Source organism: Peromyscus eremicus, chromosome 1 (assembly GCF_949786415.1).
Source record: "Peromyscus eremicus chromosome 1, PerEre_H2_v1, whole genome shotgun sequence".
NCBI classification, from domain to species: domain Eukaryota; kingdom Metazoa; phylum Chordata; class Mammalia; order Rodentia; family Cricetidae; genus Peromyscus; species Peromyscus eremicus.
The window spans coordinates 38,862,940-38,876,192 of record NC_081416.1 but is presented as its reverse complement, the minus strand read 5'-3'; the positions used below and the strand labels follow the sequence as shown (position 1 = coordinate 38,876,192).

The 13,253-nt window shown below is 39.3% G+C and overlaps 1 protein-coding gene across 2 annotated transcripts in view; it reads right to left on the bottom strand.

Annotated features, from left to right (window-relative positions):
* The window catches only part of Smc5 (structural maintenance of chromosomes 5), a 72,780-nt gene that overhangs the window by 10,076 nt on the left and 49,451 nt on the right, over positions 1–13,253 (bottom strand). For both annotated transcript variants that reach the window (XM_059259668.1, XM_059259676.1), the window contains exon 18: positions 1,728–1,853. In XM_059259668.1, coding sequence (XP_059115651.1) covers positions 1,728–1,853 — 126 coding nt within the window. The remainder of the gene's footprint in view (positions 1–1,727; positions 1,854–13,253) is intronic.

Genomic DNA, 13,253 nt, shown 5'->3' with positions numbered 1-13,253 from the left:
TGTAATTATTATTATTATTTTTTCTTTCTTTTTTTTTTTTTTTTCCCCAAGACAGGGTTTCTCTATATAGCAGCCCTGGCTGTCCTGGAACTCTTTGTAGACCAGGCTGGTCTTGAACTTACAGATCACCTGCTTCTGTCTCTCCAGTGCTGGGATTAAAGGTGTGTGCTACCACGCCCAGTTGAGGAACGTAATTTTTAATCCCACCAAGATTCCTTCTGTGCTAACACATACCAAATAAATACATTTGCACCTCAGTGGCTTTGTATGATCTGTTTTCTCTGCTTGGTAGACTTTGCTTCACACCCCCATTTGACTGATTTCTTCTCTTCATCCAGCATTTATCTCAAACACCATCATCTCCAAGGAACCATTTTTAAGCACCGGCCTATCCTTGCTACTTTATCCACCGCCTTTACTTTCCCTCCGTCTCTCTGGCCACCTGAACTTACCTATTTTTTTGATGTTTTTTTCTATCCTCTAGACCAGAGTTCAAGTTTCAGAAGCATGTCTGTCCTATTTAATAGTTGGTCATAGCAGCCAATCAATATACTTTAACAAATATATTCTTTTCTAATTTCATTCTTTTAAGACAGTATAACTTGTAGGGAGGCACAGCTGAGCCAAGAGTTTAGTTCTATATGTAGCCCAAGTAGACCCTAAACTTGGGATCCTCCTGCCTCCATCTCCCAAGTGCTGGGATTACAGGCAACTGCCACCATACCCAGCACATAAAAATTATAACTTATAGTACAGATATCACACCAATTTTATTAAAACAAAACATATTTTAGATGTGTTCTATATCTATAATATGTCTATAATAATTCTATAATAAAGTTCTACAATAATCTTTAAAAACGAACTTCTCAACTAGTTTTATAAGTTTCTGTTGAATTCTTACTCTGTACCCATATTTGGTACAATCAAATCCATGATCGTTTCTGTGTCTGATAGTATAAAACAAAACCTTCCAGGACCTGACAACTACAATCTATAGTAGTCTTTTTCTATGCTAGGTAGACATTTCATCATCTATGAAAGTTGATACATTTAAGATTTTAAAAAGTACATAAATACTACTTAAAACTACATTTGTAACTTTTTTGATACTAGTCTGAGTAGGTACATAGAAAAGGCTCCAATGTCAGATAAAGCCTAGGAACACAGGGACAGAATGAATGGTGGAGTGTGAACTAAAAGGCGGCACTGCTTAGTTGGACTCTGACCCATCAGCATATAACTGAAAGAAAGTACTAGCCATGAAGAGTCAGTATCTGATGAGCCCCAATTAAACACCAGGACTTCTAGGGAAACACCGTGATTTTTGTCTTTGTTTTTCTAAATATTACTCCTGCTTACTGTTTGTCAAGTACAAATAACTACTTTCCATGGATAGTTCACGCTGCCAAATATACCTCTCAAATATGGTCAAGGGGGAAAGATCTACTTTAGTAGTAAAAATGAATGCTATGCTGTAATTTTAAGAAAATTCCCATATTTTAAGAATTTTAATACTAAGCACAGACTGGTGACTAAATCTGAGAGGGAGTAAGTTGAGCAAAGTTACTTTATGTATATGATAATCAGTGTAAGAATGGGAAAAAGTGTATTTTTAAATAACACTTCATGTTTTTCATGTCCTGTTACTATGCCTAGAGTAGGCTATCTTAAACTTAAAAATACTGTGTTATGGCAACTGCAGCATTATATATTTTTATACTTACTGTCTGAAACTCTTGGGGAACGGCTTGGTCTGCACTCAGGTTACATACTTGCCTAGCTCTCTTCATAAGTTCCTTGCACTTCTGTAACAATCTCTGTCTATTATCATCCAATTCAATGAACTGTTGCTGTTAAAAAAATAATAAATATTTCAAAATATTACTAAATCAGAGGTTTGTTGTATAAACAATCACACATCCAATAAACTGCTGAATTCTGATTATGATAGCCACATTATCTGAATCATGACCTTTTGAATCTAAAGGTACATTAGCCTTTTATTATGACGATAAAATTTTAAATTAAACTTTAAAATATATCAGAGCCAGTATTTCTCTAATATACAAGAATTCTCAATTTATCTTTTTCTGAATGTTTAATTTCAATGAAATATTATCATACATAGACTTCACATAACAAAACACAACATTCAAATGTAAACTTTTAAATTACTTTTGATAACTTTTCAAGTATGTTTTATCTATTTATCATTTGTTTATGTACTTAATTAATTTCCCCACCAAATAATCAGCAAGATCTGTGAGATGCCCACATTACAATCTGTACTAAGTACCGCAAGGTGAGTATGGAGAAAGACCCACAGAACTAACATCACAACAGAAACAGGCAGTATCCACTGAGTGTTTGTGTGTCAGGCCCTTGCATAGGTGCTTCTCATCTAAATTTTCTTTCCTTTCCCTGCTTTTTCTTTTCTTTTTCCTTTTTCCATTTTAGGGAGGTGGGGCTACTGAAGTAAGGTCTCATGTAGACCAGGCTGGCTTCAAACTGGCTATGTTGCCAAGACTGGCCTTGAAGTCCTGATCCTTCCACTTTCCAAGCAAAGGGATTATAATCACGTAGTCCCAATCTCAGACACTGTATCTTTTATTTCCCACAACACTAGACAGTAATACGCTAAAAAAGAGGCTGGAGAGATGGCTCACAACTGCCTGTAACTCCAGCTCTAGGGATACTCTGGGCTCCATGTGCACATAGCCCAACCCTTAAATACATATATGAAGAAAGATAAAATTACCAGCTGTAACATTCGGGAGAGCAGGCCCTGCACCTCACCTGGATAGCACAATAGAACCAACCCTGTTGGCAGAGTTGTGGGTGAGCCAGCCCCAAAGCTGTGAGTGTGGGAGAGCTGTCCCCATTACTCATCTGTTCTGTAATGGTGTGGGAGGGGAAGGGATGTCCTCCACCTTACTCCTCACCCCTCACTGCCTACTGACCCTCTCCCTTACTGGCGGCAGCACTCAGGAAAGCGGGCCCGGCTCCTTGCCTGGGCAGCATAGTAGAGCTGACCTTGCTGGCAGAGGCATGGGTGAGCTAGCCCTGTGGGTGTCAGAGTGGGATAGCTGGCCACGCCACACCTGCCTCATCTGTCATGTGGTGGTGCTCTCCCCCTTACCAGCTGCAGCACTTGAGAAAGTGGACCCTGCACCTCCCCTGGGCAGCAGAGTAGAGCTGACCCTAGTCAATGGGTAAACCACCCCTGAGAATGTGAGCATGGGAGATCTGGTCCACCCCTCATATGCAGGAGAGAGATACTGCTCCCTAAACTCCACCACCTGTGCCAGAGCTGGCCCTGCCTGTCACTAGCTGCAATACTTGGGACAGTGGCCCCTACACCTCCACTGGGCAACTTAGTAGAGCTGGCCCTAAAGGTGTAGGTATGGGAGAGCCGAGTCTGAGGATGTGAAAGCAGTTGAACAACAATGGAGAGCTCACCCAGGTGTGAAGACAGGGGAGAGCTTGCAGGTTGACCAACCCTGCAACTATCTAGACCCAGAACCAGGGTTATGAGTTGGCCCACCCCAAATTCCATTCCATTTATGATCTGCTGGCGCATGTGAAAGGGCCAATCCTGCAGACCCAAAGCTGCAGGATCTCCACAACACAGGGCAACAACAGGATAACCAAAAGCAGTTCCAGTGAGGGCCCAGTATCAATGATGTAGCAGAAACCAGAGGCCTCAAACCAGACCATGGCCCTTTGCAATGAACACTTGAATACAGAGACATATGGATGGAGGGGTTTGCTGTGTGACTCACTGTGTCACACTGCAGCTTCGTTAACAAGATTTTTCTGTTTCTTTTTCTCTTAAATTTTATTTTATATTATTTTGGGGAGGAGGTTGCAAGGGCAGAGGGTAGATGCAAAGGGACAGGGAATGAATGGGTCGAGATACATGATGTGAAAGACACGAAGAATAAATAGAAGATTGAAAAAAATATTAAGATACAAGGGAAATTATACAATAAAAAGCATCCTAATGGTATTAATAGTTTTAGATTAAAAATCAAACATATTCAAAAGAAGAAAAGATAATAATCAATTGCCCCGAGCCTCACCACATAACGATTACCACAATCAACCTTTTGTTTACTCCCATATCTCAGTGTTATAATTGAAATGATATCAGATCCAGTTCTATTTTGCTAGCTTAGTTATTTTTCTTATATATTTTCTAATGACGTTAAAACTCTTTATAAAAAATAAAAATAAAAGGGTATCACAAAAAAGGTAAAATTATTTTTTAAAAAACTAAAAAACCATTCAAGCTCACAGATTTAGAGACTATCACAATTCATATTCATGTTTGCCTGTAAGAAACCCTACCCACTCTGCTGTATGTCTCCTACTAACATTGGAAACTCAACCTGTAAAATCTCACCAACATGAACTCTCAAACGTAAGTTAAAGTCCACGAGGCCTCAGCCCTACAACAAAACTACAGGCAATTGAGTAAAGTTGCGAGCAGAAGAGGTGGCCCTCTCCAAGAGAAGAGCACACAAATTGGTTCTCCAATGCCAAATAGTCAGCCCCCAACATACATATAGGTAACATTATATGGACTCAATAGATTATATTTGGAAATACACACACACACACACACACACACACACACACACACACACACACACATATGCAGTAACAACTGATGAAAAAGAGAGGCCATGAATCTGAAGGAGAGTGGGGCGGATATATAGGAGTTTAGAGGGAGGAAGGGGAAGGGGGCAATGTTGTAATTATAATATAATCTCAAAAACAAACAAGCAAACAAAATAAATAATTTTAAAAATCAAAAGGGGGAAAAAAGAAACTGCTACCCTGGAGATAGGGTTTCATATAGTCCAGGCTCACCTCAAACTTACTATGTAGTCAAGGTTAGTGTTAGACTCCTCATTTTTCTGCTTCTACCTCACAAGTGCTGCAGTTACAGGTATGAGGTACCATGCTCATCCTATACAGCAAATATTCCTTTTATTATAATAAATGCTTTTCAGTGACAATAGTGTGGACAGAGTATGTAAGCAGGAAATAGATGTAGAAAGGTCAGAATGCTGAACTGTGCCAAGTGCACAGGTTTTTTTTCTTTTTTAATTTATTTAACTTTATTTTATGAGCACTGGTGTAAAGGTGTCAGATCTCCTGGAACTGGAGTTACAGACAGTTGTGAGCTGCCATGTGGGTGCTGGGAACTGAACCCTTGTCCTCTGGAAGAGTAGCCAGTGCTCTTAATTGCTGAGCCATCTCTCTAGCCCCCCAAGTGCACAGTTTTAATGGGGAAATATTACTAAGAACCAGTTAGTAAAGAAATTTTAAGGATAGAAGATTATGAATATATAGGCATGGAAGCCTCAAAGACATTCTTGTTAGTAAGTAACCTAATATGGTTGGAGGAGAGGAATCTAAGTATATAAAAATTTAGTCTTATCAAGGTGGACAAGGGCTAGACTTTCAAGTTTCATGTGTGACGAGGAGGATGCATAGTCTATCTAATGTCACTTCTCGACCAAGTATTACCAAAACTACTGTTCCACAGATCAGTCCATTCAATACCCATTATAATCTTAGGAAATGTGTTATCTTTTAGATGTGGCTGAGAGGCACTGTGAACTTGCCTAAGGCTATAGAACTAGGGATGAGAAGGTTTCTAATAGAGAAAATACGTTTATCTTACTCTGTACTAAGTTTCAAACTAGACTCATTAAAAAACACACACTCAAAAGTAGGGGGTTGGTGACCTAGCCATATCTCAAGTCTATCTGATTAATATCTGAGGGACTTGGATGGGTGACATGTTCACCAGTTTGACAACAAGCAAACGAAAGAGAGATAATACTACAAAAAGTAAAAGGTTATATATTGAATTGAACTGAAATAAAAGCAAGCCTTTATCCAATTACTTATTACTATAGTTTCTTTGAATAAATTCCTTTAGCCTGAGAGAAATGAACAAAATATCAAAGATTCCCAGCTGCCCTACTTTACTCTCTAAGGGCCATTGTACTTAAGCAATGTAAAACAAGGGACAGCTGGGTAGAACTCAACATTCCTAATGACTTCTATTCCTGTTTCCTGTTCCTCTGGACTTTGCTAAAATGAAGTATTAGGATATTGTAGGAACGAAATATCACTGAGCTGATTAGCTGAAGCTCTAGAATGAGAAGGGCCAAAACCTCATTTAACAGTTTCCTTCTGTTTGGTGGCATTTGCCTAACAATTTTTATCAGAGAAAAGCCTTTCTATACATATTTGTTTGTGACAGTACCTCGTGACAAAGTCTCTGTTCATTTTCTTGTCATTTTTATAACATGTTTTCAATGCCACTATTTTGAACTTAGCCATCTTGACAAGGAAGCACATAGTTAGGCATATGTATACAAATATATATAAAGTATATATGCAAACATATTTTACAATACATTCTGGATACACAAGGGAGCTGCTAACTAAGAATGCCATTTAATAGATTATAAACATGAAAGTTGAGCTGAATAAGGATGATTTCATTCATTTTTCATCTTCTGGGGAAAGAAACTAAACAAAAAAACTTATCTGAATAAGTAGCTCCAAATGTAGATTTTAAGTTTTTGTTTTGTTTTGCTAAAGCTAATTTAAAATCTGAGCATCCTGCTGTTGCCCTGAGTCATAGAGATCCTGTGGATATCATTCTGTAGGACCAGTCCCTTCATGTGCTCCAGTAGATCATAGATGGGATAGATGTTAGGATGGGCCCACCCAAGGCCCAGGATGTGGGTTTGGGTGGTAGCTGACCTGGTCAGTCTTGGCCACTGAGCCAGCCCCCTCAAGTGAGGGGCGGAGCTAGCTCTCCTACGCCCATGCCAACAGGGCAAGCTCTCCCATGCCTATGGTGAGGGGTGAGGCCATCTCCTTTGAGTGCAGGGGTGGGGTGGGGGTATGGAGCCAGCTCTCCTGCTGCAGTGTTCATGAGGGGCAGGGGCCAGCCATCCCAGGGTCAGTGAAGGGGAGGGCTGACTCAGCATAGACCTCGGATTTCAACACGCATGGTTCCCATGACCCTTTGTGGTAATACGGGCCATGGACATTTACACAGACACCAGTTGCAGCAGGATCACAGACCCAGACATGGCCCTCGGCAGCAGCTTGGGCCCAGATGTCACCATCTGTGCAACACAGGCCACCCAGATCTGTATGGACCCAGCAGCAGCTTGGCCCCTGGACACCAGCATGGTCTCAGGTGGCTGACCAGTCAGATTCTGGGCAATGGCACAGCCCTCAGAGGAGTTTCAGTGAGAGACCATTGACGACAGTATGCTAGAGGACAGAGGCCTTGAACCAGACCAACGACTCATTGCAATGAACATTTGTGGGTGGAGTTGACTGGACAAAAGGGTATACTGCGTGACACACCGCAGCTCCCAATGCCTCTGAGTTGTTGGGGTGGGGGTGTCTAAGAGATCCTTAAAACAACACAAGCAATTGTAATTGTCTTTGGCTGCTTCTCAGAACTTAAGGTAAAATACTATGAAGATACTGTACACTTTAGACACAGGACTTGAAAGAATTCTAGAAGCCTCCCCTCTGAAGATTAGCTCTCACAGTATGAGAAGGTGCTATGCATGCTGCCAAGGGAGAAAAGTACTCAAAAGTTCTACCCAGCTGCTAACCATGTGAAGCACATCAGCTGGGCAAAATATCCTCTACGGTGTGATGACGGAATTTTATAACAACAGCCATCTGACAGGACTTTAAGCCTGCTCAATATGAGGAAACTCATGGCTGGTACTGTTAACCTAGCCAACTGCCCATAGCTGGAGAGGTCACAGACCCTAGAGGATAAACTACTATTGTCATTTTCCTAAACCTGTAACTTCTAACTGTATTCTAGTGTAGCTCTTATCCTTCATCAAAGATTCTTCTGTAGCAGATGGAGACTGCTACTACAGAGATCTACAATTTGTTAAAATGTAAAGAATAAGTGAATAAGGGGGTACACAGACCCAATTAGTACATCTATAATACAACCCCCTACCCGCCCCACACACCTAAGGCTCAAGGAACATCATGGAAGATGAGTGGAAATATTTTTAGAGACAAAGGACTGAGATGCCTACTGCAAGATACTGAGATATGAGCAGATGCTATAGCCATGAAATCTCAAAAACATGGATGTCTATATAAGACCTGCACACTGATCACACCACTGGATACACCAAAGGGGACAGGGAAAATGCACAAGGCCCCACACCTAGATGAAGAACTACAAGCAATCAATGGCTGCTGAAGGACAAGACCTTTTATAGGCTGTCCAATCTGAAGTGATCAGCCCTAAATGTATGTACATATGAGCATCACTAGTTAGACTCAGTAGGTTGTATGTACACACACATACTACCATATGCACACAGATATGTGTATATATGTATGTAACAATTATAATTATAAAAAAGAGGTCATGAAGTTGAGAAGGAACTGGGGAAATACTAAAAGAACTGGAGAGGGAGTAGAAATGATATAAATGTAGTGCATTCATGTATAAAATTTTCAAAAAATTGATTAAAAAATAACAAAAGATATGGGGAAGTGAGGAAGTAGCCAAAGACAGTATAAGCTCTATGGTAGTTGAGTAAGAAAGAAGCCCCTGATTGCTTTAAAGCACAATTCTTGTTGATCTTTGTTGGTGGAACAGAAAAAAAAAAAAGAATATACATTTATATAATATAGAGCTGTAAAGCCAAGTTAATCAAAGACTATTTGGATTCCTGCTTCAACTCTAGCCTTAGATAGTTAACTGAGTATAGAAAATAATCTATCTGTTTAAGACACAAAACAATTCCAAAATTTACCAAACATCTTAAATTACTTTAAGTATGTATCTTAAGAAATGATTATTACCTACTCTCTGAAATTCTTTCTATGGAAAGTTAAATTGTTAGGAAAGTTGTACAGAAATACCTGACAGATACTAAACTAGGAAACCTTCTCCTGGAAGGCCCTCTTGTGGAAAAAAGTATTATCCACTGACTTCCCTGTTCTACTTAACAGTTCAGTAAATAAAGATTCAAACAAAATAAAAGCTACTTCTTATATGAACAGAATTAAATTTAAGTTCTAAGTATCATGCCATTAGTAAAACACTGGCTATAAATTAATGTATTTCTTCAGTTTTTCAGTGAAGGGATTATAACCACGCCTATATACCCAGATCCAATCTAATTGATTGCTAATTATGCCATAGATAGTAGACAAAACACATATTTGAAAATATGAAAATCATTAGATATTTTTCTTAAATGTTAACTTGAAATTTTCATAGCAAATTTGAGATTTAAAAATCGTAGCCCTAAACTGACTGTTTAATACACAAGCTTATGAGTTTCGACCTTCCTTTGTCTTAAACGGAATCTGGTAGTATAGCTGGAGCATCCCTATCTGAAGATCTGAGTTCCTATTCAGAAACACTGTCATGAGGCAAAGAGTGCAAAGTCCCTCCCTTCATCCATGGTAAGCCCAAGTCAAGACATAGCTGCAGCAGACAGGTATCACCTTAGCTTCACGCTGTGTGTATGATGTGTACATAAAATATCATGCAACTGTGTTCTGCCTTTGATCCATCCCTAAGGCATTTCATTATATATAATACAAATCTCCAAAATCTGAATCTGAAATGGGAAGCGCTTCTGAGAACAAACATTTGCAAGTGAGGGATACATAAAACTGCAACAGTGTTTATTTATTAAGTGATCCACCTGTCTCTGGTGTTACAGACATGTTGCTGTGCTTGGCATTTTACACAGATTCTAAACTCAGGTTCTCATGCTTGTAAAGCAATCACTTTACCCAATGAGCCATCCACACAACCCATTTCTTGCCAGGTTTGGTGATGTACCCTGATGATGCCAGCCAGCAAAAAGCAGAGGCAGGTGACCTCTGTAAGTCTGAGGTCAGCCTGATCTACACGAGACCCTGTCTCAAAAAAAAGCAAACTGGAGGTTCTATATTAGAGGTGGTTTTGCCTGCTAGCGTGTATGTGGCAATGCCTTTAAAAATTTTAATTGCCACTACTGGTGAGTGAGTGAGTGAGTGAATGACTGTGTGTGTGTTACTATTCATTCTTTTTAGGTAGAGCTATCAGTGGAGCTGCTAATGCACAGGATAGTAAGTCTCTTACAGAAAGAATTACCTGATCCAAATGCCAATAGTTCTGAGATCACAATACCTTGTTCTAGATAGAAGCTTATACAGAGAGAAATTTGATTATTTCCCAGTGTCATTTCATAAGTGGTAATATGTCATCAGGACACACATCTCTAACTATCATTTCTTCTTCATTCATCAGCAAGAATATGTCTATAAAGATCCTATTTATTTCTATATTCCTGATAATAAACAGTTCACATATTAAATGTGAAAGACCCTAACCCTTCAGGCTTACATCCCCAAGCCCCAGGAGAATAAGGAACTAAAAAGAAAGCTAGTTCCAAGAGCAACCTGACTCAGCCACTACTCAACCACCCCTGTAACAATGTAACAATGTAAAAAGATTTCTGTTAAGAGATGTGCTCAACTGTGACTGGGATAGTCGCAGGTGTTCCAGGAAGGACCACTGTGACCTTTGTGTAAACTCCACTCCCACTCTGATACCCCCCTTGAGGTTTCGGGAAGAATGTACATGCGGACCTGACTGTACCCACTCTGTGACCAGACCATGATCTTGTGAAACAATACTGTATGGGAATTGTAATCTTATGGCTTTTGTGGGTTTTTCCTTTAAAAGTACCCATCGCTTCTTCAATAAACTTCGTGCTGTTGCATCAACTGGACCGGAGTCTGGGTTCTTGGGGCGCCCACTCGAGACCCTAAACTTTGGGGTCTAACAAATGTATGATGATAGGGCTAGAGAGATGACTCAGCAGTTAAGAGCACATAATGCTCTTGCAGAGGATCACAACTCTGTAACTCTAGCTCCTGGGGAGCCAAGACCCTCTTGTGGCCTCTGCAGGCACCTGCACAAAAGTTGCAGACACACTCAGACATGTATGTACACACACAAATAATAATGGGCATAGTGGCACACCCCTTTAATTACCAGCACTTGGGAGGCAGAAACAGGTGAATCTCTATAAGTTCAAGGCCAGCCATAGTGAGTTTCAGGCTAGCCAAGAAAAAAACAGCAAGACGACCTCTCATTCTACCGCCAACCCCCCCTATTTAAAAAAAGTAGGACAAATGCTCACTTCTCTAGAATTATTCAAAATAATGAACTGGCTTTTCTAAATATCCTCTAATCTAATAAGATTTTTAGAGAATCATTCTAAATGTCGATTTAGACATTCCTGATACAGTCAACTATCCCATCATCTATGGCCACTTAAGAGTCTTCATGCCGGGCAGTGGTGGCACACGCCTTTAATCCCAGCACTCAGGAGGCAGAGCAAGGCGGATGGATGTCTGTGAGTTCAATGCCAGCCTGGGCTACAGAGCGAGTTCCAGGAAAGGCTCCAAAAAAAAAAGTCTTCATTTAGGTTCACAGGGTCGTCATCTGGGATTGTTTGTTTTGCTGTCATGCATGACAAAAACCAAGGTTTACCTACGCTTATTTACACACACATTTCTTTTTCTAGACTCGGAATCGACTATTTTATCCAATGAGCCACTTCAGTACAAAACAGTACTTTGAGGCCATGCAGATGGAAAGAGGAAATGTTTTATTTTCTTTAGGGGAGGGTGATTTTTTTTTTTTTCTTTCTGAAACAAGAGTCCACTGTGCAGTATAGGGTGTCCTCAAACTTATCCTCTTGACCAGCCTCCTGAGTGCAGGCAATAAAGCCATGTAACACCATGCTAGGCTTGTCTACCCACCTCTCCCAGCCCCATTTAGAGAAAATATATTATGAAGTTATTCTGGTTATTTCTAACTCAATGTCTTTAAAGTTTTTATTATTTAACATCCTTATTTTACACTGAAGCTATTTTCTTTTAGGCTAAAAATCCTAATGGCATCATTTATTTCTTCACTTGTACAAGAAGAACATCTCAGGTATTAGCAGCTTAATTACTGAAAACAGGTTAAGATTCTCTATGAAATTCTTTTCGTGTTTGGAATCAAATTATTTTGGAATAATTTTTCTCTGTGAGGCTATGCTGCTAACTCAAAACAAAGTTAGATATATTTGTTTCATTTCACTTTTGTTTGTCTTGAAGAAAAATTAATTTTATTTGTAGGTTATTTCAAAGTAGGGAAAAAACCTAACAACTAAAACAAACAAAGATTAAGCTCATCTCCGAACCCATGAACAAGTAGGAAAGGTACTGGCCTATCCCCAAAGGGCTTTACCACACTCCCTTGACCATTTCCTATAAAGTGGAAAGACGATATACATCCCTCTTCTACTTTACTTAGTAACATATGTAAGATGCCAAGAACTTCCTAATAAGATAGAGGTAAGACTTTAGTCTCCCACTCATTTAACAGATTTCATGAATCTACAGAAGATCAGAAGTTTCAGTGTACTAGTCAATCAATGACTGTTAGGAAATCTGCAGAGCTGCATAAACATTATAAATTTAATGTTATATTTTTAATCACTCTAAAAAGATAACCATAGCCATGATTCTTCTATTTTTACCCTTTCTGAAACATTTTTCTTTTATATGTATGTTTCACATTCTGTAGATGTTAGAATTTACCTAAAAAAAAAAAAAAATTTTAGTAGAGAAATTATAGACATTCATATTTAAGAACCTGATTTATATTTGGCTATTTATTTGAGATGGGGGTCCATGTTGCCTATGCTGACCTCAAACTCTGAAGCTCAAATGATCCTGCTGCCTCAGCCTCTCAAGTGCTACTAGGACTATAGTCATGCATCCACCTGGCCATAATTCCACCTGCATTTTGCAGCAGTAATTTTTATAGCCCATGTATTTATACACAAAACATTTACTCTTAAGTTCTACTGCCCCAACTCTTAACACCTCTTCTTTGTACATGACTATCTTTGTGCAAATACTTTACATGATATTCATACCTTCTTAGCTTCTTGGAAGAAAGTTTATCTGTTGGCTTTTGACAATGAATAATACTGAAACACTCCTTATTTCCCTGTCCTAAAGCATCAACTGATATAATAATATTGGTATCTAAAACAACAAACAGCAAGCAATATGCCATTTTATTTCTATCTTTCTTTTTCAGACTCACAACTACACAGTTAGTATATGTATCACTGTCCCTTTATGACATAGCT